General features: G+C 39.5%; 1 protein-coding gene across 1 annotated transcript; it reads left to right on the forward strand.

The window, feature by feature from the left end:
- The first annotated feature begins 1801 nt into the window (after positions 1-1801).
- CHGA (chromogranin A) lies at positions 1802-24534 on the forward strand. Its single transcript, XM_012547169.3, has 8 exons — positions 1802-2222; positions 3294-3340; positions 8549-8642; positions 9207-9275; positions 14521-14622; positions 17205-17666; positions 20787-21244; positions 24045-24534. Exons 1-8 carry the CDS (start codon positions 2177-2179, stop codon positions 24126-24128), a joined length of 1362 nt encoding a protein of 453 aa, XP_012402623.1. The 5' UTR covers positions 1802-2176; the 3' UTR covers positions 24129-24534.
- The last annotated feature ends 879 nt before the right edge of the window (positions 24535-25413 follow it).

The raw sequence follows: 25413 nt of genomic DNA on the forward strand, positions 1-25413 counted from the left end.
CATTCAGGTTCATACCTAACTGTGATTCTTAATTTCTTCCTCTCTCTCAGCCCTTGCCTGTACCCCATATTCAATCAGTGTTCCAGAAATATCTATTCTACCTTCATCTCCTTCAGTTTGCTGGTAAAAGCTTTTATCACTTCAAGCCTGTATTATTATAATAACCTTCTGGTTGGTTTCTTTGCTTTCGGTCTTCCCACTCCATTACATTCTCCCTCCACTTGTCTGTCAAATTGATCTTAAATTTCAGCTCTAATTAAGTCATCCCCCAATTCAACAACCTCAGATGGCTCCCTATTACTTTTAAGATCAAATTTAAAGCCCTTTTTTTTCTTTATAAAGTCCTTTATAATTCAGCTCCCTCCTAGTGTTCTTGTCTTCTTATATCTTTCTCCTGTATATACTCTGAGATCCAGTGACACTGCCCTCCTTGTTTATTATTCCTTGAAGAAGATATTCCATCTCTTGACTCTGAAAAATTTTTTCTGACTATCCCCCTTAACTGAAATTTTCTCCCTTCTCATCTCTTTCTTCTGGCTTCTCTGACTTCCTTTAATTCTCAACTAATCCCCCCACCAAGAACTCTTTCTTGATCCTCCTTAAGGCTATAATCTTTCTTCTATTGATTACCTTCAATTTATCTTGTACATAAATTGTTTATACATAATTGTTTACATGTTGTCTTCCCCATTAGACTGTGATCTCCATGACAGCAGTAACTGCTTAGCCTTTTTTGTCTCTTTAGCACTTAGCTCAGTATCTGGCACAACAGTGAGTGCTTAGTATATGCTTGTTGACTTTCTAATCTCATTTTTGTCATTAACTGCTGTGTGATCTAAGTCAAGTCACCTATCTCAATGTTTTTTACATTGGTTAAATAAAGATGATGACACATGCTCTCTCTATTTTGCAGAAGGCTTAGGAGTTTATCTTTAAATATTAGTGAAACAAATAAAGATAAACTCTCTGAAAGAGAAAAAGTTGTAAAACACAATGTTAAAATATTATAGCTACATGGAATGCTAGAACATAGGATATCATAATGTGAAATATCAGAGCACTGAAATGGAGCCCAGAGATCATATAATCATTTTACAGATGGGGAAACTAAGGTTTAGAGAGTTTAAGTACTGTATCCAAGATCACACAGTGAGTGAATGGAATAGCTAACATGCTCTTTTCAGTATATTTGCACACATGAAATAATTACTTACTCAACTAAATATTTTCAGGAGAGTTTTCAGGTATTTCTACCTACTACATTAACCTTCTACACTAACAATAGTGATCTTCCTTTCCCCTGGGGATTGTCCAAGCAAATTAGCATAACTAGTGACCTGGCCTTTTAGCTATTCAGATCCTGGACTGCATCTGACAGAGTTGAGTCTCAAATCACAGGATTATAGAATTTACAGCTGAGAGGAACCTTTAAATATCTAAATTAGTTCAGTCCCTTAATTTTCCTAATTGCACTACATATGGGAAAATTAAGGTTGAATAACTTTCTTTATAAATGCAAAGAACTGGGATTTGAACCTAGGTTTTATAATTCTTAATATATAAAGTATATAATATATACTTTCCACTATACCACCTCAACTTTCTCAATTGACATCCTGAATATGTGATGCTGCCTCTCACTTGAGAAAATGGCCACAGTGGAGCCCAGATGCAGCAAGATCTGAAGACTGAGGGGAGCCCTGCAAAAATAGCGGGCACTTTCTAGCAGATGCGCAGGGCAAAGGAGGACGGATGGATTGTGGCTGGAGGTGGGGGAAAGAGGGGAGGGACTTTTTGCCTTGACTTCATTTCCGGGGGGCTGGGAGCAGTATATAAGAGGAGGTGTAAGGAAGCTGCTGCTGCAGAGCTCCAGTTGGAGTGCTCAAAGACTGCAGGCTGACGGAAAAAGGCAAAGAATCAAGCTAAGGCGTTGCCATCTCCCCCCACCCCCACCATTCTCTGACAGGCTCTTTGCCCCCTGTCATCTCTTTTCTGAGAGCCTTGCAGTTTCCTCTCTCCCGGTTGTGCAAAGCAGCTCAAAAATAGCAATAAATTAGTCTTCTTTTCCACCTTTCTCCCCCTCCTAAGCCTGCCCAGAGTCTTCTGAATCCCTAGCACCTACTACCTCCAGGTTCCCAGATCAACTCCAGACCGAGTTGGGGATCCAGGACTCACCATGAGCTTTCCCGCCTTCCTCGTCTTGCTGGTCTCGGCTATGCAAGGTAAGCAGTGAGATGGGGCTGGGAAAGGACAGGAATAGGGGTGAGCAGGGAGAGAACAGAGGTTCAGAAGTCCCCAAGCAGTTCCTCTGCTTAAGCTGGGGTAGCTGACGCTATCTTATAGTCTAGGTCTCTTTCAGCACCGTGGACAGCAGCACTAGCACTAAACCCTCTCTCACTCTCCTTTCCCTTCTTTTTTAAAATGAAGGCTGAGCTTCTGGTCCTGGTTCGGAAAAGGGGTCTATTATTGCAAAGGAGCTCTCATTTGAAAGCTGCCTCCTAGGCTCTCTATCAGGGTTTGCCCCCACTGCAACCTGGGCTCAAAGCCTGATGCTGGTCAAGGTCATTGGCAGAGTTGGGGGAAGGGCTCAGAAATTTCAGTTTTTTCTCTTCGCTATCCCTCTCTTCCTCATTTCCCTTCGCTACTATCTCTCTTTCCATCTTCTCTCTTTATATTCCTTTCTCCTTCATCTTAAAATTTCCTTCCGTTTCTTTCCCTCTCTCTCCACAAATTACCCTTCTTCTTTTTCCCATTTCCCCTCACCATCACCCTCCTACTTCAGTCTTCTCTACCTCTCTCCTTTTTCTTGTCTCTCTTTGCTTCTCTTTATCCATCATCCTTTCTAGCTAAATTGCTGGCTTTGTTTCCCTGGTACCCGACTCAAGTTCTCCTAAACCATCTGGGAGCCCTCGTATATGTGCCCAGGAGATCTGCATCAGGGCTGGGAGGGATCCAACAACTAGAATGACTAATAAATACTTTTCAAGAAAATTCAACCTGTCTGGATTGGATAGGATGTTCACAAAAAGCCCCCTCTTCCCAACTTCCTGGAAATATACCTTTTGGAAAAGTGTACAAATCTCAGCCATTAGTTGTGAAATTAAGAGCTGGAGTGAAAACTAACCCCCACCCTAAGGTTTGGGAGCCTCTTCTGGGATCCACATCATGGGAAAAGTGAGCACCTCAGTTGAGAAGTCTCTACCTGATTACCCCTGCTTCCCAGGTAAAAGGAACAAGATAATCTGGCATAAAACTTTCTCAGAGGGAATAAGCCCTTTTCTCTTTTTTTCCAGTCATTGCACTTCCAGTGAGCAGCCCAGAAAATAAAAGTGATACTAAGGTAAGACACAGAAGGGAGCTTAATTTGAAACCTTGGGTGTGAAGCATAAAGTGGGCATCTGGATCTCTGAATAGCAAAGGTTATAGTCCATTGGATTAAAGGAAAGCTGAAGGCCTCCTAAAATAACTTTTCCCACTCAGATTAAATGGTAAAGGAATATTGGAGAGTTCTTTCTCTCCAGCTGGGTTAAGACAAATTATATTGGCCCATCTTGTGTGAATCCTATGACTCTTATTGTTGTGGAGTTAAGCTATATCTGTGCTTGGTTTAGTTTGAACTTATCATGTATACAACTGAAATTGTTAAAGGTACAATGCTTCCAGTGTATTTGAACAAACTATTATACATGTAGTCTTGTACTAATTAGTCCAATCCAAAATTGAACTAGTGCAAATGTATAGTTAAAACTAGTCATTTGTACCATTTCTTTCATGAACTTGTACAATTGAATTCCTTATATATACAGCTGGACTAAGATTGTGTACAATTATGTTAGCATAAGCGACCAATTGACCCAATACAGCACTTACTTTGTTTATTTATACACTTATTGTACATATGCTCTAATTGGTTGTTTCTTTGTAGATATTAAATTCCTTTCAAGATTTCTGTTCTGTAATTTGAGGAGGAGGACTGAGGAGAGGAAGATGATTTTTTCTTGGATAAATACTTTGTAAATTCATAAGGTGATGAATTTAGAGTTAGAAAGGAACTCCTATCTATCTCCTATTTAAACAGATGTTGAAACTGAAACTCAAAGAGGGTAAAAGACTCAAGATTATAGAAGTAGCAAGTGATAGAATCTGAACCCATATCCTCTTATTTCCAAATTCAGTACCCTTCCCGTTGCTCCCTGGAAATGGATATTGTGAAATTAACTACAAACAGTCTCTGTTCCCAACCTATTTCTCACTCTGATATCCAGAATGCTCCACTGGGGGCTAGTTTGATATGGCTCTCTCCTTCACTCTCCCAAATGGGAGGGCAATAGGTACTTAAGTAGTTGGACCATTAATCTTGCTACTTCTATGAATAAAACCCAGTCTGGAACCACAGGACAATTTGTGGATGTTGGTCTCAAAGTCCCATTTAACTGGAAGATACAGTTTCAATGGGGCTAAGATATTATTGAACAGACTCTGATTTCAGGAAGCTACTGAAGTGCACTTCACTAACAATGCTTTAGAGCAGCTTGAAATACATACTTGCCTACATGACTATGAAACAGGATCAAATCAGAATTGGGTTTCCAAACTTCATCTCATTTGTGACCTCAATTTAGACCAATATTAATCCCCATTAGTTGCTTTTTTTCCCATTAAGTTGATTTACAAAATGTTCCATTAGGGAACTATTTGGATAATAATAGCTGACATTTATAATGGCACTTTAGGGGTACAAAATACTTTACACAGTAGTAACTCATTTGATCTTTACAAACACTGTAAAGTAGAGACAGTAAATACTGTTGATCCAATTTTATATATGAAAAAATGAGAGGCACACAGCTAATTAGAATAGAAATTTGAACCCAATTCTTCTGATTGTAGGTCCAGTATCTTTTTTTTCAACATATCACTGCTTGGAAAGAGACAAATGTCCAAAAGATTTCCAAATCCTTGCCCTCTCAAATTGCCTTATAGCTCCTGCTTTCACTTGCTTGCTATACAGCCTACTAATTTTCATTCACTTTTGGTTACTCCTTTTCTCCAAGAGCTCCTTAGAATACAGAATTTTAAATTGGAAGGGAATTTAGAAATCGTCTACATTATGATCCTTAACCTGGAGTCCACAATATATTTTGGGTCTATGAAGTTAATTGGAGAAAAAAAATTATATCTTTTTTTTTTCACTAACTTCTCACTGAAACTTACTTCAGTTTTAAAAAACATTATTCTGAGAAGACCTCCATAGGTTTCACCAAACTGCCAAAGAGATCTGTGATATAAGTGAATTAACAACCCTTACTTGAGAGAAAAACTTTTTATGGATGAGAAGCTGTATTTCAGAAAGACCAAAGGCTCTATCTGACCAAGGGCAGGGAGTTAGTAACAGAGCTAAGACTGGAACCCAGGTGTCCTGACTCACAATGTCATACCTCTTTTATTCCTTCTTCACTGCCTGTCCTATTAGAACAAACTCTATTTTCTTAGAAAATAGCAGCTAATTTTAGTAGTGCCTATGGTGCCAATACTTGCAATGTAAAATAATTTAAAAAAAAATGAAATCCTGCTTTCAGGGAGCTCTATAAAAGAGGACACTCAGGACCCTGTTCCTGGAAAACAGACCACAATCCTCCAACCAGCTGAGCCCATCAGTCAATAACAGCTCCCTAGGCATCCACTGTGGGGGGTACATATTCCTAGATACCATTGCAGGCTTTACCAGGCCCTGGCTATGTAACAATACTGTATTGAAGGTTAAAAAACCCTGTATTGAAGTTTGAAAATTGCATTCAACTGGTTTTTGTACATGCTCCTCTAGTCAACGTGACCACTGTCTTCTTTGCCTGACTGCTTTAACATAATATGGATGGAGTTTTGTATCCCTTTAATGTCTCCTCTTTTCCCATCACTGCTGTTTACAGAAGAGAGGTACCTCTTGTACCCCATTTAACAGATCAAGTTCTACTTACTTAAATATCAGACCAAACTCCCTGAAAAAGCTCCTCGGGGAGAGTTCCCGAGTTATGATATGCCTATAGATCCTGAACGGACAGGCTTATAGGAACAGAAAAATGTTGTAGCATTGTATGGATCATAAGTCCTTGAAGGGGCCTCAGAGCTCCAACACTGCATTTCACAGGTGAGGAAAGTGAGGCTGAGAGAAGCTAAGTGATTTCCCCAAGGTCTATGAGAGGCAATAACTATGAGAGGTTGAATTTGAGCCCAGGTCTATGGTTCCAGAATCTGTCACTTAAGGGGAAAGGAATAAGCATTATATGGCACCTATTATGTGCCAAGCACTGTGCTAAGAGTATTGCAAGTATTATCCCATTTCATCCTCACAACAACCCTTCTTATCCCCATTTTTACAGTTGACGAAAGTGAGGCAAACTGAACAAAAGTGACTTGCCCAGGATTGTAGAGCTAGATTTGAACTCAGATTTTCCTGACTCCTAAAGCAAATTCAATGATCTAGCCCCTGTACCAGGCAGCTGCCACTTCTCTTTATACCCAGTCATATATCTCTACAATATTTTGCTTACTGCCTCTGAAACTGGATTCCAATGTCCTGTTGATTAAGTGGTAGTTGGATAATCACTTAGATTTAGAGCTGGAAGACACCTCAAAGATTATCTAGCCAAATCCCTTCATTTTACTGAAAAGGAAACTGAAGCTTAGTGAGTTAGTAAGTTGACCAAAGATGTAGCAATAGAAAATGGCAGAGAAAATGGAGGCCTCTGAGTCTGGAACCAGCCATCATTCCATTGTACTATTCCATCATACCATGATACCTCCTCTTAGGTTCACCTCATTAGGCTGAGAATTGAACTTATTAACATTGGTGATGCCATTTACCTTTGAGAGAATCTGGAATTAGGTATTAGGAATAGAAGACAATTTGGAAACAACTGGAAGGGACTTTATGCATCATCTAGTCCTACCCTCTCTTTTTATGGAGGAACAAACTGAGATTCAGAGAGTTGAAATATACTTTCCCAGAATCTCAGTCAGTAGATGGAAGAACTAAGACTTGAATTTGGGCCTTTTGGCTCCTATTGCACTATTCATACTATTTGATCTTACTGTCACTGATAGTGTCATTGGTGATACACTGGTTCCTCATGGTTTTCTATTATCTGAGCTTTTAGTCTCTTGAAAATCTGGCAGAACTGAATTAATCTGTTACTATTTCCTAAAGAACTGTCATGGATCAGTGGTTTACTAGCTCTTGTAGTCTATCTTAATGAGTAAGTGAGAGGTTTTCAGAGATAATTCTTTGTTTAAAACTTTGTTGGAAGTCCCTGACTCAGCACTGCCTAATATGGAGAACCAGCACACGAATCTAAATCCAAGAATATTATTTGAATAGCACCATCAATGTCTCATGTGGTGCCTGACCTGCAAAATGACTGATAGATAAGAGTGCAAATTAGTTCCCTCTCCCAGTAAGAAGTAGAATCAGAATCACATTCTTTTCAATTTGGAAGGTTTGATGCCAGAGTCCATTCACATCTCCAACATCCTCATCCAGCCTTGGTTTAAGTTCTATGATAATAAGGGATATGCTATTTCATAAAACAGGCAGTTCCATTTTGAGATAGTTCTAATTCTTACAAGGTTTTTCCTTGGGTTAATCAGAAATGGGTTTCTCAGTGACTTTTGCCCATTGTTCCTAGTCTCCTTCTGTGGAAGAATTCCAAGGTTTGAGAAAAGTAAAGAATATTGAGAGTACCCCAAGCCATTTTCCATTTTTATTTGGTCTGTTCACTCAGCATTTCTCTTTTGGAATTGGGCCAGCTTCCACAGCAGAGACTCAGCACTTTGAATTTCATTGTACTGCAAAAAAAAAAAAAAAAAAAAAAAGGCAACAAAACCCAACGTGGTACAGAGCATTTGGATTTGGGAGGACTAGATTTGGATTCTGGCTTTTACTGTGTGAGTTGGGCAAGTCATTTAACCTCCTAGTTTCCTTATCAGTAATATCAATAGCAACAAAAAAGGATAGCTATCATTTATACAGAACATTAAGCTTGCAAAGAATTTTATAAATTTCATCCTATTTGGTCCTTACAAAAATCCTGGAAAGTAGGTGCTGTCATCTCTATTTTACAGATGAGAACATTGAGGCAAATAGGTAAAGTGATTTGCCCTGGACCACACAGCTAGGAAGCATGTGAGGCTGAATTTGAACTCAGATTTGTAATATAATACATTTCTGGCTAAACAGACATAGTTCCTGAAACTGTGAACATATTTTATAAACAGAGGCAAACAAAACTGAGAAGGGCCCTTTCAAAAACTAGGATCACCCTGAGAGTTGGAAAGAAGGAAGTAAATGTTTCTTAGCTATGGGATATAAATCTGTGACTAGGCCAAAATGGAAATTTTCTCTAAGTCTTTGGGTGACTTGGGGACAGATTCACCCACAAAAAAAGTATCATGGTTTCTTCTACTACATGAAGGCCAAGGACAGGGTCTAATCTCTCTGTCTGTTCTCTCTTTCTATGTGTGTATCTCTCTTCTTTCCTTCCTCCCTTCCCAGGTAATGAGATGTATTGTTGAGGTCATCTCTGATACACTTTCTAAACCGAGCCCGCTGCCCATCAGTGAGGACTGCTTTGAGACCCTACGAGGAGGTATCTGTATCTCCCTATTCTTTAATCTGGTTAAGAGGTGGATCAAGGTGGGTGGGAGTAAAGAAAGAGATAATTTTTAGCTTTGTTTTTTGACAAAAACTGTCACTTCTTTGAAGTTGTTGGATCTTTAGAGTTTGTCCAAAGTTAATTATGCAGGGGCAGCTAGGTGGTGTGGTGGATAGAGCACCAGCCCTGAAATCAGGAGGACCTGAGTCCAAATCTGGCCTCAGACACATAACCCTTCCTAGCTGTGTGACTCTGGGCAAGTCACTTAATTCCAATTGCCTCAGCAAAAAACAAACAAACAACAAAACAAAAACAAAGCTAATTATGCATACAAGGTACTAAATACATGTTTTTCTGAATGGATAGATGAATAAATTTTGTGTCAGATAACTTTGGTAAGCCCACAATAATATAGAGCCTGGGACTGTTCTGAATGGAATCTAAAACAACATCTTGCTGGATCCTGAGGTTGAATGCTGTGGGCAGCTAGTCATATGGAGGGAAATCTTACTCAGCTGGTTGTTGGAAGCCACCCATAACAATGATCTTTTCTTACAGATGAAAGGATCATTTCAATTCTTCGCCATCAAAACTTGCTGAAAGAACTCCAAGAACTTGCCATCCAAGGTATTTACAGTTATTTCATTATACAATGGAAGTAAATCTCTTGAGTAAGCAGAAATTGATCCTACACATGCAAAGGATTTTGGTTTGTGCTGTTTCTAAGAAAATCAGGAAGTCAAGGATCCTTATCTGAATTAAAGAAAGCTAGAACTAGAAGGGCCCTTTAGAATATAGAAGAGTAGAATAAAGAACCCTAGAATGCCAGAACATCGAATTTAGAGTGTCAAAAATGGAAGACTGCATAGAATATGAAAAGTTAAAGCTACAAGGAACCTTGAAACACAGACTTAGAACACAAGATTAGAGAATGCTAGAAGTTTTAAAGAACCTTAAAATTCACCTATGCAACCATTCATTTCGCAGAGGAAGAAACTTAGACTTAAATAAAAGAAATGACTCATCCAATGTTAAATATTATTGGCAGAGCCAAGGCAAGAATCCAAGTCACAGAATCACAGATTTGGAGCTAGAAGGGGATAGGGAAGCCAATTAGTGCAATCCCTTCATTTTACAAATGAGATTGTTGTTTGCCTTTCGTTCTCGAAGAAGACCATGATATCAGGGAGGTGATGCCATGACATACAAATGAATTGGATTTTAGTACAGGGAGGCTGTGTGCAAGGTCACCTGCCTCACTCTCCCTTCCAGAGCCAGCTGGGTCCGGGGACCAGATATAGATCAGGATGCCTGGAGATGGCCCTGTATGAAATGGGAGACCGTGACCTTTTTAAACTAAGGTCTTCAACAGGTTCACTTTGAATGAGACCACACCTATTCAGTGATTAAGGCTAGGTAGCAATTGAGGCAAAGAATTCTCTCTTTCACCTAGTCCAAAAAAATCTAAACAAATAAATGAACGAATCTGAAAGGGGGAGACCCTCAAGGTTTCCAGCCAAAGCAGAAATGAGTGTTATTTACATTCAATCTGAGTTGATTGGGAACCAATGACCAAACCTTGGCCTAGGACCTATTGGTGGCCAATGAGAATCAGATTGGTTTTGGTTTAAGGCATGAGACTCAGAGAGGTTAATTGGTTTGCCCAAGGTTACATAGTAAATGTGAGAGCACAGAATCCAAGTCTTCCTGGCTCTCAGTCTTATCTCTATGGTATGCTTCTCTCCAGGATCCCAGTATAATGCTCCATTATATCATCTTTGTCATTCCAGAAGTACTTTATTCTGGGGAACTCAAAGCACAAAGAATCTCCTCTTTATCATCCACAAATTAAACTGCAATCAGGGTTTTAGATCAGAAGAAATCTCTGCTTTCTTCCTTGCCATCCCAAACCTCACTAATAGGAATGCTTGGATGCTCCCTATAAGGAGAGAAGAAGCAAAATTCACAAAGTGACTTACATTAGTACTCTGGGAATAATATCTATCTCTGTCAGTGATTTTGTAGTCACATGAATCATTGATAGTGCTATTTGTGTAATAGTCTTGGATTTAGATTTCAGAATAATCTGTGAACAATGTTGACCTGGGAACTTCCAACAAAATCAGAAACAAACATCTCTGGGAAACTCCCACTTACTCGTTAAGATGCATTATAAGAGCTAGTAAAGCACTTACCCCAGACAAAAACCTGGGAGATAGAAATTGGTTACTAATTCAAAATTGGTTACAAAATCAAAATGGTGGAGGGGTCAAACATACAGCATATGCCATCACAATATTCTCAAATGCTGCCTGAACCACATGTTAAAATATAATTAGAAAATATTTAACCAGGGGCAGCTAAGTAGCACAGTGGATAGAGCAGCAGCCCTGAAGTCAGAGTACCTGAGTTCCTAGCTGTCATTTAACCCCAATTGCCTCAAGGAGGGAATATATATATATATATATTATATATATATATATATATATATATATATATATATATATATATATATTTAACCAAATAAATATGCAGTAGAACAAAAGGCATATTACAATTTACAACTAAATCAACATGTGGCCTACAGGAATCCTTATGTACAGATAGACTAGTAGCCCCAATTTCTACTTGAGTTTGATATCACTCCTGTAGGCAGCTATCTAGGTGTGAGAGCACTAGACTTTAAATTAGGAAGAGGTGAATTTGAATGTTGCCTCAGACACAATGTTGAATTTGATGACCTCGAGCTCTAGGTCTTTGGGGATAACTTTGTTCTGGTGGAGACATGGCAGCCCACAAGCAATCTGTTTCCCTGGTCAGTTTGCCAGGTACCCTATCTCTAAGATAGGGGAAACTCAGGTCAAAGAGGTGAGGTGATTTGTTTTAAGTCACACAGAAAGTGGCACAAATTAGCCTTTAACTGAGGTCCCTGAACTCTATTCTATGTTTTTTCCATTATACTTCTATCCCTGCTCTTTTGTAAAATCCTAAAGTTCCCCTTTCTGACATGCCCAGTTGTGAGCAAAAGCTTGTCTGGGATGCAGAAACCAAATTGTCATTTAGGGAGTCCTACACTTTTGCTCTTGGGCCCTGAATATCCAAGTATCCTGCCCGAGCATGTCCTCAGGTCTGAGTGCAGGTTTTCTCTTTAGGAGTGAAGAAAATCTTGAAGGGAATCCTGCTGGATTGCTGGTCCCTGAGCCAGTCCTGGGACCAATGACTTATAGTATGGGTCCATAACTCACCCTTGATGCCTTCATAATTAGGACAAAGCCAAAACTGCCCTTTCTCCTCACAACTAACTACCAATGGACCATAATGAAAACCAGTTGGGATACTCTGTTTTATACTAAGGATCAACTACAGACATCATAATTAAAACCATTGTAGTTAGTATTGGCCAAGGGGCAGCATGACAAGATGGAAAGAATACTGCAATGGAAGTCAGGAAAGACACATTCAATATTTTATTCTGTGCCTTAAGCTACTGTATGACCCTAGGCAAAAAACATCACTTCTCTAGGTCTCGATGTCATTCATAAAATAATGGGTTTGGATTAGATAACCTCTAAGTTTTAACATACTATGCCTTTTGTGTTAACATCTGGGTTCTAAGACTATCTTCACATTCTATCATTTTACATGCTAACATTCTATGAACAAGGTCCTTTTCCATTTTTAATATTTTTTTAATTCTAAAATTATTTCCAGAGCTAACATTCAATGTTCTAAAGTTTCTTCCAATTCCAATATTCTGTGTCTCCATGAAATGGTTTAGAACAAGGTGCTCTCTGAATCCTGTTCCGTTAATGGAAGTGATTGATGCATCCTGGACTTCGTGCTTTAGAACTGTGTTGTCCCTAGCATAGCCTTGTTCCTCAAAAGCTGGTGCAACAGGAGCTGCTTAAAGCCTTAGTATGGTTGTCTGCTCTTTCCTGGGTAACTTACATGGAAATATGAATTATATATAACTCATCCCAAAAAGGTTCCCCAACCATCCATCCTCATTAGCTCACTCCTTGACTTTAGCATTGCTGTTTCAGCAACAATAGTTTTTCAAGTTTCTTCTTGTTTTCTGGCTCAGGACTTAATATAATATCCATTTCTTCTCTTCAGTTTTTTCTCATGCCCTTCTCTTGATTTCCTCCTTGCCACTGAAACCAGTTGTCTCTTTCCCTACTTAAAAGGATAGTAGGACATAGTAGAAAGTAGGGGAGAGCCCTGAATCAAGTCTAGGGTCTAATCTTTTCATCACAAAATCAGAGCTGTTACTAATTTTGTGACTTGATGTAATCAACAACCATTTATTAAGCTCTACTGTTTGCTAAACACACAGGAAAAAAAGGACAAAAACAAAATAGTCTCTGCCTTCAAAGAATTCAGCCTACTGAAGGATAACAATATGCAAATGAGATGAGGAACTATTAATTAAAAAATAATTTTAGAGGAGGAAGGCACTGGGAGGAGGATCAGGATAGGTTTCCTGTAGAAAGTGGCTCTTGAACTAAGCCTGGAAGGAAGCCAAGAACTATAAGACAAGATGAAGAGGGAGCATATTCCAGGCACTAGGGATGTCTTATGCAAAAATAGGAATGTCCAATATGGGAAACAACAACAAGCAGACCAGGATGGCTAAAATAGTGCATAAAGAGGAGTAACTCACAATAATTCTGGAGCCAGGTTACGAAAATCTGTAAATGCTAAACAGAAAAGTCTTTTATCCTAAAGGCTATAGGGAGCTACTGGAACTTCTTGAGTAGAGGAGGTTTATAGCCAGATCTTCCTTTAAGAACATTAAATCTGCCCACCAATTGGGGAATGGCTGAACAAAGAGTGGGATATGATTATGATGGCATACTTTTGAGTAGACAGATTTCAGAAAAACCTAGGAAGACTTACATGAACTGATGCAAGGTGAAACGAACAGAACAAAGAGAACATTGTGTGCAGTAACAATGATGATCAGTAATGATTAGCTATAAATGACTTAGCTATTCTAAGCAATACAGTGATACAATACAGTTCCTTAGAACTCATGATGAAAAATTCTCTCCACTTCCAAAGATGGAGCTGAGTACAGATTGAAGCATAAATTTTTTACTTTATTTTTCTTGCAACATGGTTAACATGGAAATGTTTTGCATGATTTCACATTTATAACTGATATCACATTTCTTGCCTTCTCAGTGGGTGGGAAGAGAATTTAGAACTCAAATTTTATAAAAATGATATTTTAAAACATTTTGTAAAAAAGAACATTAACTTGATAGTTGTGGGAAGAAAGAGGAAAGAGGGGAGGGGAGACAGGAGGCAGAAAGGCAAAATTATATTGTTAATGAAATAGGATCAAAGATTTTGAACCTTGCAAATCCAAATCCAATGTTTGTAGATAAGGAAACTAAGTCCCAGAGAGGTTGACTTACTTCATATCAAAGGAGTAGTGATAAATTTAGGATTAGAGGCCAGGTCTTCTGACTATAAATCCAGCACTCTTTCCATGTCATCATACCCTTTAACTTACATTCATTACCTCATGCAAAAATCTATAAAGTAGTCAGGGCAAGGAATCATTGAACTCATTTTGCAGATGAGAAAACTGAGATCCATTTTCCCATCTCAATCGTTAGAAGAAAACTAAAATGTTGTTCTTTTAGAGGTTATGATTTTTCTTTTTTAAAATAGTTTCTATTTTCAAAATATATGCGGTTTTCAACATTCACCCTTGAAAAACCTTGTATTACAAAATTTTCTCCCTCCCTTCCATTCACCACCTCTCCTAGACAGCAAGTAATTCAATATATATTAAATGTGTAATTCTTCATACATATCTCCACATTTATGTGATTTTTCTCTTTCTCTTTCCCCAACCCAGGGGCCAATGAGAGAGCCCAGCAGCAAAAGAAAGACAGAGGCTTTGAAGATGAACTTTCTGAAGTCCTTGGGAACCAAAATAACGAAGAGGATATTGTTCAGGGTCAGTACTAGACCAACCACTTCCCCACCCTCAACACACCAGGATAAGGATAAACAGAGAAGTTCCTGTTGACCAAGTTGGAAGCTAAAATGCTTCCCTCTGAGCAGCCTGATTTGCTGAGTCAGCCTTGTAGCAAGGGTGCCAGAGATAACCATGGGGATTTGGCTTTGAGTTAGACCTTGATGAGTCAGCAAGGCCTGAGCTGAGCAGTTTCCAAGTCTCCTCCAGGTGAATAGGGATCATCTTTCCTGATACTGAGTTTTTCAGTGTCACAGGGCTTATTGTGACTTACAGGACTGATCTGAGACACACACAGCCCTCTGTTAGGCTTTTGTCATCGCCTGTGTACTGCCCTTTAAATCTAAACTTACTCCCAGTGCTGTCCTGAAATCCTCACAATCTGCCCCTAAGGGAGATGGAAGATTATCTTGCCCTAGTTTGGGTATTCAGACTATACCTTCCATTTGCCAGATGATGAAATCAAGGCTGGAAGAGACCACAGGTCTTGCCAAATGTCATATTATACAACTATTTAGGAGTGGAATTGGGTCCAAAATCCAGATTTAGCTTTTTCCATAAAATTTCTCTAGCTGATGATAATATATATATATATATATCCCTATTTTAAGCTGAAGACTTAAATCCATTATTCCATCGGTATAGGCAACTACATAATCAAACCTCATGTTACAGATTAATAAATTGAAGCTCAATAAAATTAAGGATCTATATGACCTTGGGCAAGTCACTTAACCCTGTTTGCCTGTTTCCTCATCTATAAAATGAGTCGGAGAAAGAAATGTTAAGCCACTTCAGTATCATTGCCAAGAGTGTAATATGATTGAAAAGGACTGAAATTACATACTTTATCTCGCCAGACAGGGCCTGGGTCAGTATCACCAGCCTGCTTTGTGATCTTAGGCAAGACATCTGTCTCATTTCTCTAGGCCTCAGTTGTTGGAGTAGTCTCTAAGGTCCCTTCCCATTCTTTGATCATTCTAATAATGCCCTATGAGGAAAGGTGGTATAGGCTTTACAAAGGAGCCTTGATTTAATGTCTACATGGCATATCAATGTAAGGAAAAACTTCCTCACAATTGGATTCTCCAAAATATAATGAACTGCCTTGAAAGATTAGGGAGCTCCCTGTCACTGGAGGTCTTTTAAGAGGAGGCTGTACAGAGTCCTGTTGGGGATTTGTTTTAGGGGCTAGTAGGATTAGATTTGCTTCTTAAGTTTCTTCTTTCAATACTAGGTTTCTATGATGCTGTAATTTTAAGGAGGTCCTTTTAATTAAGTGATAACAGAATTACAACAGGAATCTAACAGGATTCAAGACAAAATAGTCAAATCAAAATTCCAATGAATAAAGAATAGGGTCAGAATTATTGTCCTCATTACATAAAGCAGTTAAGTGACTTGGTTCAAGTTGGGTAGCATGTCAGTGGAGGGTCTAGGACTAGGTATCTGGGTAATGAAGTGTATAGCTGGAATCAGGAAGACCTGAATTCAAATCCTGCCTCAGATACTTACTTACTATCTGTATGACCCAGAACAAGTCATTCAACTTGTCTGCCTCAGTTTCTTCATCTGTAAAATGAGAATAACAGTACTTTCCTTCCAGGGTTGTTGTGAGGATGAAATGAGATATTTGTAAAGCATACTGCAAACCTGCTGTATGAATTTTTGCTATTATTATTATTTGAACCCAAGTTTTCCAGTTTCTAGTCTCACCTTCTTTATGCTAGTCATGAAATTTATTATTGTTGATGTTGCCAATTTTCTTGGCAAGGATACAAGAATGTTTTGCCATTTCCTTCTCCAGTGGAATTAGGCAGAAAGATAGTAGGTGTTTGAGGTGGAATTTTAATTGAGGTCTTCCGGATTGTGTACTTAGCATCCTATGGACTGAGCTATTTATTATGGAGTCCATTACAATATCTAAAGGTTTAAATGAAGTGTTTACCAATGATGATTTTTTTTAATCCTTATGCAAATATATGAAAGTTTTGTGATTTTTAACTGTGTTGGAGCCTCTCTCACTATAAAGCAAATTATGTAATCCAAATTTTGTAAACCATCTTATGTAAATTTTAGGAAATTCTTTGAAGCACCTGAGAAGCTAAATGACTTGTCTAGAGCCATAAAGCTAATGTCACAGCAGGTTTTGAACTTTATAGATAGCACTTTATCCTCAAATCATGTATTGTCATCAATGTTGCTGTTCTTGTTGCAATCCAGGAAGCACTATAGTGTATGATTATTCAAGTTACCCTGGAAAGGTTAGAGATCAGAAGTTACAGGCTGCATTACTAGACTAAAGCTCTATGAGAGCAGGGACTCTAGATCTTGTACTTAGTCCATTAGTCCCCACGGTGCATCTTGTACTGAAGTGCTTAATAAAGGATGAATGAATGAGTGAATGACAGGAAGGACTATTGCGATTCCATCATAGAAGAAGAAAACAGGAAGGTGGATTTAACCATCTGAAATTGGCTTTCCAGAAAGAGTCTGCTGGGTAAACATGAGATCTGTGTGCAAGGCCTGTTTATGTATTTATTTTTTCTGTTTCCATCTTATAGGGGAATTGCAAAATGCCTCCCCTGAGAAGCCTGCTGAAGATGCTACTGAGTCCAAAGAGAACAGTCTGGAAGAAAGAGAGACCCAGTCCAAAGAGGCTAACTCGGAGGAAGCCGGGGAGGTCTCTGAGAAAAACGAGATCAGCAAGGTCTCCAGGGATGTGAGTGTAGAGAGTACTCTGGCCAGTGGTCTGACCAAAGAGGAGTTCTTAGCCCCAAGGCCCAGCCAAGGCAGCAAGGACCAGCTGCCCACTGATGTTCAGCAGGGTCTGGATCTCCAAGAGGAGGAACAAAGTTCCAAGAGAGATGAGAATGCCCATGCAGAAAGAGAGGAGGAAGAGGAGCCGGAGGAAGCCCATCTGGCCCAAGAGGAAAATAAACCAGCATTGGATGAAGAAGGTCCCACTGGAGCACTCAGGACCAGTTCAACCCTTGATGAGAATGAGGAGACTCCAAGGGGAGACAGTACGTATGGCAGAGTCCCATAATCTGGGGTGACCATAATTCCCCAGTAAATTCCTGACTGTATTTGCCCGCCACTGGGGACAAACAGATGTAAACAAATTTGCAATTAAGATCTAGACTTGGTTAGAGAGTTAAAATAAGGACAAGACATCTTATTTAGAAAGTACTATCCAGTTCACACTGCCCTTAAACCACAACCACCCCTATAAGTAAGGTCAAGCATTATTCTCTCCATTTAGAGTTGAGTTCAATGAGATCTAGAGACATTAAGATCATCTAGATATTAAATAAAAGTATTTTGAACTCAAGTCTTTTAATTCTCAGCTCAGTGCTTTTTCTATTATGGCATGATGCCTCAAACAAAAAGACATAAGACCAAAGGCTAAGATATTTACACCTTATCCTTCCTTAACACCCTAACAGGGTGTTAGGAAGATCCAATGAAATGTAAAATGCTTTACACTAAGATAAGCATCAGTGGCTTTTATTATTATTTCCAACAGTGTTTGCAGCACAGTGCAGTAGAAAAAACACCGGCTTTGAAGGCAGTCAGGACCTGGGTTAAAATTGTGACTCTAGCACTTTACTGGCTATGTGAGCCTAGACAAGTCAACAGCCCTGGGCCTTGGCCCCTCATTTATAAAATGAAGGAGTTTAAGACCACATGGGAGCAAAGCCCCTTGGAGCTCACAATCTAAATAAGATGTTATAAATGAGTCACAAAAAGCCAGTGTTTAAAAGGCATTTTAATTCTTACCAGGCAATTTCCTTATAATAACTTTGAGGTAGGTAATGGAAGTATTTCCATTTCATGGATGAGGAAATTGAGGTTCATACAAGGAAATTATTTTCCCAATAAAAGTAAAATGTGTTAAAACTGTGATGGGTACACCAGATTTCCTGACTTAAGGTCAGTCCTCTTTCCAGTACATGGTGTAGTCTCAGAAAATGAAATGTGAATGGAAAAAAGATGAAGTATGTACACAAAAAGTCAAAGAAATCAACAAAACGGTATATGCTGAGGGCTTTAAGATTGGTGTAGCTATTATGAGTGAGGAGTTCAGAGGAGCAGATATTGACAGCTATAGCAGTCATTCAGGGAAAATTTCATGGCAAAAATAGGAGAGACTTGAGCCTTGTAGGATAAAATGCAAGATTAAGGTAGACTGAGAAGAGAGGGATGAGCATCCCAGGTTGGGAAAATAACTTGAATAAATACACAAAACTAAGAATATACACAGCAAGAATGGAGTGCAGTAGGAACCAGGTTAACATGAAGGTACTTAGTCAACTGAAACAGAGAAAGTCCTAAATCATCTCTCTATTTCCTATCTGTTGTTATTCACTTGAGTCAGCCCTGTCTGACTCTTCTTGATCCCAACTGGAGTTTTCTTGGCAGAGATACTAGAGCGGTTTGTCATCTCCTTTTACAGGTGAGGAAACTGAGGCACACACCGTAAAGTGATTTGCCTACCTACCAAGTGCCTGAGGTCAGGTTTTCTTGACCTCAGGCCTGACACTCTATGCCCGTGTTACCTAGTGGCCATATTTACTTGGTGGCAAGTATGGCATCCTGGAAAGGGCAGCCTGGTCATGGAAATGAAAAGATTCGAGTTTGAGCCTGCTCTAGCTAGCTACTTGATTCTGGGCAAGTCCCATGTCTGCAGTAAGCCTTGGTTTCCTCACATGTAAAATGAAAAATAAACAGAAGGCATTCCCTCTATCACACAACTATTTGAAGACAGTGCTTATTAATTTTCAAGTCTGTACTCTGCCAAACCCCTTGATCAGTTGCTAAACATGGTTTCCTTAAGGGTTTTTTGATCCTCCAGGTGCCCTAGGATTAGAACCAACTCCAAATGATTCTGAGGCCAAAGAGGGACCAATAGGAAGTTAAAAATTATTCACAAAATATTCTTGAACATTCACAAAAATCTCCCAAATCTGAAAGGACCCTAGAACTTGGAGTGTCAGCACACAGAGCATCAAATGTTAGAGCAAGAAGAGATCTTAGAATATAGAATATTAAAACACAGACTATTAAAACCCACGCCTGGCATATAGCTTAATAAATACATGTTGGCTGACATAAAAGTGTTCGTACTGAAAGGTGCCTTAGAAATAGAATTTGAGTTATACACAATAATAGCAAGAATGTACGATGATCTACTATGAAAGACTTGGTTCTTCCCAGTGGCTCAGTGATCCAAAGAAATCCCAATAGACTTTAGACAAAAAATGCCATCTGCATACAGGAAAAGAATTTTTTTTTTCTCCTTCTCTCTCTCTCTCCCATCGTTTTTCCCTTTTGCTCTGATTTTTCTCTCCCAACATGATTCATAAAGCAATATGTATTAAAAATATACTACAAAAAAAGAGAAAGAAATATAATGTTAGCACAAGAAGTGCTAACTGAAGGGCGGTGAGGTGGTGCACTGGACAAAGCAGTGGTCCTGGAGTCAGGAGGATCGAAGTTGAAATCCAGCCTCAGACACTTCACACTTATTAGTGAACTTGGGCAACTTGCTTAACCCTGATTGTCTTATAAAAAAAGAAAAAAAAATGTGCTAATTGACTAGGGAATAGGAAAACCTGAGTTCAAATCCAGTCTCAGATACTAGCTGGATAATCCTGGACAAGTCACTTCACCTATCTACCTCAGTTTCCTTATCTGTAAAATGTAGATAATAATTACACTTTTCTCCCATAATTGTGATGATTAAATGAGATATTTATAAAGCATTTAGCCCAGTTCCTGGTACACAGAAAGTATTTAATAAATGCTTCTTTTCTTTTTTTTTAAAGGATTTTCCAGGGTTAATCTTCCTTCAAGGAAACAGATTAGGATGATAATCCTTGTGTGTCATTTTCAATCTGCCTCAGAAACAATCCTGCTAGGTTTGATATGTGGTAACAACACAGTTCAATTTTAACCTCATAATCACTCAGTGCCTTCACGAACCTCTCCCACAGATAAACCAGCAGCAGATGAGGAACATAGGAAAGGATTCTCTGCAAAACTCACATACTCAATAATTAAGCAGGCCAGGAATAAGATTTACAGCAGAGACAGTTTCCATTCAGCCCATTTCCTTTGTTCTTTCCCATCAACTATTTCAGGTCAACCAGAGGCATTGGAACTAAATGGAGAAGAAAAGATCATGGAAGAGGAAGTTAGATCCCAAGCAGAAAAGGGGCTAAGTCGACGTTCTGAAGAAGCAGCAGCAGCCACAGAAGACATCTTCAGCCCTAGAGAAAGCAAGAGTCAGGAACTGGAAGAGGAACTCTCCAAAGAATGGGAGGACTCCAAGAGGTGGAACAAGATGGACGAGCTGGCCAGAGAGCTGACAGCTAAAAAGCGGCTGGAGGAGAGTGACAGTGAGGAAGAGCCAGACCGATCCATGAAACTCTCCTTCCGATCCCACAAGTATGACTTTGGAAGTCCAATGGGGCTGCCAAGAAGAAGCTGGAAAGCTCACTCCAGAGAGGACAGCATCGAGGCAGGCTTGCCTCTCTCTATCCGGGGAGACCCAGATGAAAAGAAGGAAGAGGAGGGAAGTGCTAATCGAAGGACTGAGGTGGGTAGATTAAAGGGGATCTTTTGGGGGAAGAAAAAAGGCTTGATTGAAGAAGAGCAGGCAGCATTCAGCAAACAAATGTAGAAACATCTTGATGTAGGTAAAGCCCACTGGATTTAAAATCAGGACCTTGCAGTTTGAGTTCCAGGTCGAGCAGTAGTTGTATGACCCAAGAGTATGAAGCATAAAGAAAGAGTACTGAAGCCAGAGGATTAGGATTTAAATTCCAGCTCTACTTGGAATATTTGTATCATCTGGGGCAAATTCTTTCTCTTCCCTTGGGTGTATGTTCTCTCCTAAAACATGATAGGAATGGATTAAAGGATCACCAAGATCCTTTTCAGCTCTTAGAAGGGTCTTGAACAAGACAGTTCTTGGGGATTCCTCTTGAGTGTTCTGGTTCATTCCCTGTGCAGGAAGATTTTTTCTCCCAACTCCAAACTAATATTTTCAACTTCAAGTACCTGCTCAGTGTAATCCTTGACTCCTCGGACAGATCTAAATTTTGGGCAGCCTCTGTTCTCCAGATACCATAGGGCTGGTAAGAACCTCAGGCCAACTAGCCCAACCCCTTCATTTTACAGACAAGGAAACAAAGGCCCCCAAAGCTATTGATTTGCCTAAAGTCACACAAGTGGCAAGTAGCAAATCTGGGATTCAAATCCATATCCTCTGACTCCAACTCCAATACTACTATAATATATTTTATACATCTACTATGAGCCTGACACCGTGCTAAATACTTTACAATTATCCAATTTAATCCTTACAAAAACCCTGGCAGGTAGGTGCTCTTGTTATCATTTAACTGAAGCAAAATGTAAAGTGACCTTGCCCAAGGTTACAGAGATGATCAGGTGTGTTTCAGGTGGCATTTGAAATTAGTTTTCTAGCTCTATTCCCTGCAATACCCATCACCTCCAACATTCTACTGCATCAATCAATACTGCCTCCCTAGGAAGTATGGTACTCCATACCTCCTCTCCCCAGGAGAGCATAAAGTACGGGGAAGGAAGTCTGGGCTAGAATGACCCTTATTACAGTAAAGTAAGCTCAAGGGGTCAATGCTTTATGGCCCCTGGGAACTGTCCCACTCTAAAAGTGGTAGGGGTTGGGGTAGGAGAAAGAACCCCAAATGAGGCCAGAAATGGGTAGAAGCAAAACCCCACCAGGTTTTAATGTTTCAAGGAAGTCTCTGCTCCATTCCTTATTAGCTGTGTGACTTGGTTCTCTCATATGTTAAAGAAGGTTGTTACACTTGATCTCTAAAAGCTTCCAGAAGAGTAGGAGATTTTCCTCGTTAAATTGGAATATTGCTGTCTCAGCAAATGGGTACCTTAACTCACAACAGTTAAGGATCTTTCCCAGTCTTAGGCCAGGACATTCACACATAACTGTGATAAGTTTAGTCCCCACAGAAAGAGATTACCTCTGGAGAGACAACTGGTGAACAGAAAGCTCTGTTTTAGAGGTACTATGTTAACATTCCAAATTCTAACCTGGGTTTAAGTGCCCCGTTATACATATACTGGATGTGTGGCCCAAGGTAAGTTACTTAGACCCTCAGTGAGCTAGACAATTCTGAGGCAATTATCCACTTTGGTAGAGAGATCTTTGGTAAAAAGCTAGATGGACTAAGTTTCATTCATAACAAAATAGCCACATCAGCTTGCAGAGAAGAGTACTTCCTAAGCCCTACAGTCTAAGCAACCTTCCCTAATTACTTCAGTATCCACTACTCGTGTCCTGTGAACTCCTTCAGCACCTAACAGAGGTGGTAGTGATTGTTACTATCTAGCTTCTTTTCCCCTGCTAGTTTACTGGAGTACCATACCTAGGGACTTGGGGCAGAGAGGATTTTTGTTCAAAGAACAGTCACAAGAAAGATGGCTTGGTCTTGTTCTGCTTGTCCCCAGTGGGTGGCACTAAGACCATGGGGTAGTGATAAAATGAAAAGAATGCCAGCTTTCCAGTTGTAGAGCTTGGATTTTTGACTCTCAGCTTTGCTACTTAATTTCTATGTGAGAAAGCCGGGTTTCTTCACTCAGGTCCTCTTTGTCTGTAAAAGAAAGGGAGTGAATTATATGAACTCTGAGGTTCTTTTCGACTCTAAAATCCTCTGATCTGGAGTTAAAAGGAGGCAGATTTTGACTTAGTGTGAGAAAGATGTTCTAATAGGTATTATCGTTTCTGGTCACAAGTTTCAGCTGCTGAAGGTCTTCCAAGTGGTGGAATAGCCACTTGTCAGAATTGCTGTAAAGGGGACTCAAGGCTTTTCCCCAATGAACTATCTGTGCTTTCAAGGTCATTTCTAGGTCCTAAAGCCCCCATAATTTGTGAAGATTCGTGTTTTTTTTCAACACAATAATAATAATAGCAGCTTGTACTTCTATAATGCCTTTAAGTTTACAAAGTACTTACCTTACAGTAACTCCATAAGGAGTTACAAATCATGTTAGCTGTTTTTTTTTGATTTGCCCAGGGTCACAAATCCAGTTCAATATCAGAGCTGAAATTCAATCCCAGGTCATTCCTGACTTTGGGTTTGGGTCAAAATAGGGGCTCCTAAGCTTGGTCCCATCCATAGCAAATATGACTTATGTGTTCACATTTCCAGTTTCTCTAGAAATGAAGGCACAGCTCCCATCTGACTGGTGAATTAGGTGTAGTTCTATCTGGAGGTTAGATTAGATGACCTCTGGAAATTCCTTTCAGCAGCAGCAGATTACTAAAATTTACGAGGATTGCAGAAGGGAACCAGTGGATGGACCTTAATTCTTTTTCCATTTGTGTGTTCTAGGACCAAGAGCTGGAAAGTCTAGCTGCTATAGAAGCAGAGCTGGAGAAGGTTGCCCACAAACTCCATGAGTTGCGGAGGGGCTAAATGGCTGACTTAGGATCCCACAAAATGCCCAGAAATTTACTCCTCCTCACCTTGCCTCTTCATTTCCCAAGTCAATTATAAATGCGCTGGGGGAGGGAGGCTGGGACAGGGAGAGAGTATTCCCGATGCCACTTGTGATACTTGCCTAATGTGCTTTTTCATTCTTGAGTTTCTGTCCCCTGGTGCACTTCTTCCCCACCTCAAGGCTTCTTCAATGCACTTTGTGTTGGCTTCCAAAGTTATCATTTTCAAGATAACAATGAGATAGCTTTTCTAGATTATTTCCCTATCACTGTTAGATCCAGATCCACTGATAAAACTGCAATAACTTGTTCTCTTTGGATTAAAGTCGAAGACTTCTGACTGTAATATATTCTATATAAAATTTATCTAAAGAAAAATAAAACTCCAATGGGCTCCCTGCTTCTTCTTTGACTCTCTCTTTAGGTTGAAGGCTGGCCACCTATGACATGGGTGAAAGAATGCTACAATTAGAATTAGGTGACTTAGGTTAAAAGTCCTTCTCTTGCTTCTTGGTGTGACACTGGGAAAATAAGAAGGGTGAATTAGATGAGCTCTCCAGTTTTACTCTATGTCCTTGTCTTCTGCAGAACTAAGTGAAGATGGGCACACCTTCGTCTGACTTACATTGACCCAGAAGGATAAAATGGCCTAGCTACCAATAGGTCCTCTCTTTCCAATGAGGTCTTGAGAAATGCAGCACTAGCAACTCTTGCAGAGAAAGGGGTGACATAGGTTCCATTTTGTTCTTGTCTATTAGACCTGAGGATTAGATGATAATCTCCAAGTTCCTTTCTAACTTCTGATGCTATGATGCTCCAAGTTCTTTCTGTCTCTCTTCCTACTCTAGGAAGGGAGAGTAGGCTTGGTCACTGTGCCATTTAACTTTCTACCAAGAAGAGATAGCAGTTTAGGTAATTGTAGTTTAAGATTAGGTGAGTTTAAAGTTCATGAATAATGAGAAAAAAGCTTTTGACAAAATGCAATACCCAATCCTGCTTAAAACACACACACACACACACACACACACAAGCATAGTATTAATGCAGTGAAATGTAAAATAGTAAGTATTAGCTACTTAAAGCATTGAAGATAATGGGATAAAATTGGAGGCCTTCTCAATAAGATCATGGGTAAAGCAAAGATGTCTATTATTACTTTTACTACTTAGTATTATGCTAAAATACTAGTTATAGTAATAAGACCCTACTCCCCCCAAAAAGGAAGAAATTGAAGGAACAAACACAGGCAAAGAAAAAGCAAA

Source organism: Sarcophilus harrisii, chromosome 2, assembly GCF_902635505.1.
Source record: "Sarcophilus harrisii chromosome 2, mSarHar1.11, whole genome shotgun sequence".
Taxonomy (NCBI): Eukaryota; Metazoa; Chordata; class Mammalia; order Dasyuromorphia; family Dasyuridae; genus Sarcophilus; species Sarcophilus harrisii.

Excerpts from the sequence above, each read along its gene's own strand:
- CHGA (XM_012547169.3), top strand. The coding sequence starts at position 2,177 with ATGAGCTTTCCCGCCTTCCTCGTCTTGCTGGTCTCGGCTATGCAAG. Across the intron at positions 3,341-8,548 it reads AAAATAAAAGTGATACTAAG|GTAATGAGATGTATTGTTGA; the intron begins GTAAGACACAGA and ends CTCCCTTCCCAG. Across the intron at positions 9,276-14,520 it reads CCAAGAACTTGCCATCCAAG|GGGCCAATGAGAGAGCCCAG; the intron begins GTATTTACAGTT and ends TCCCCAACCCAG.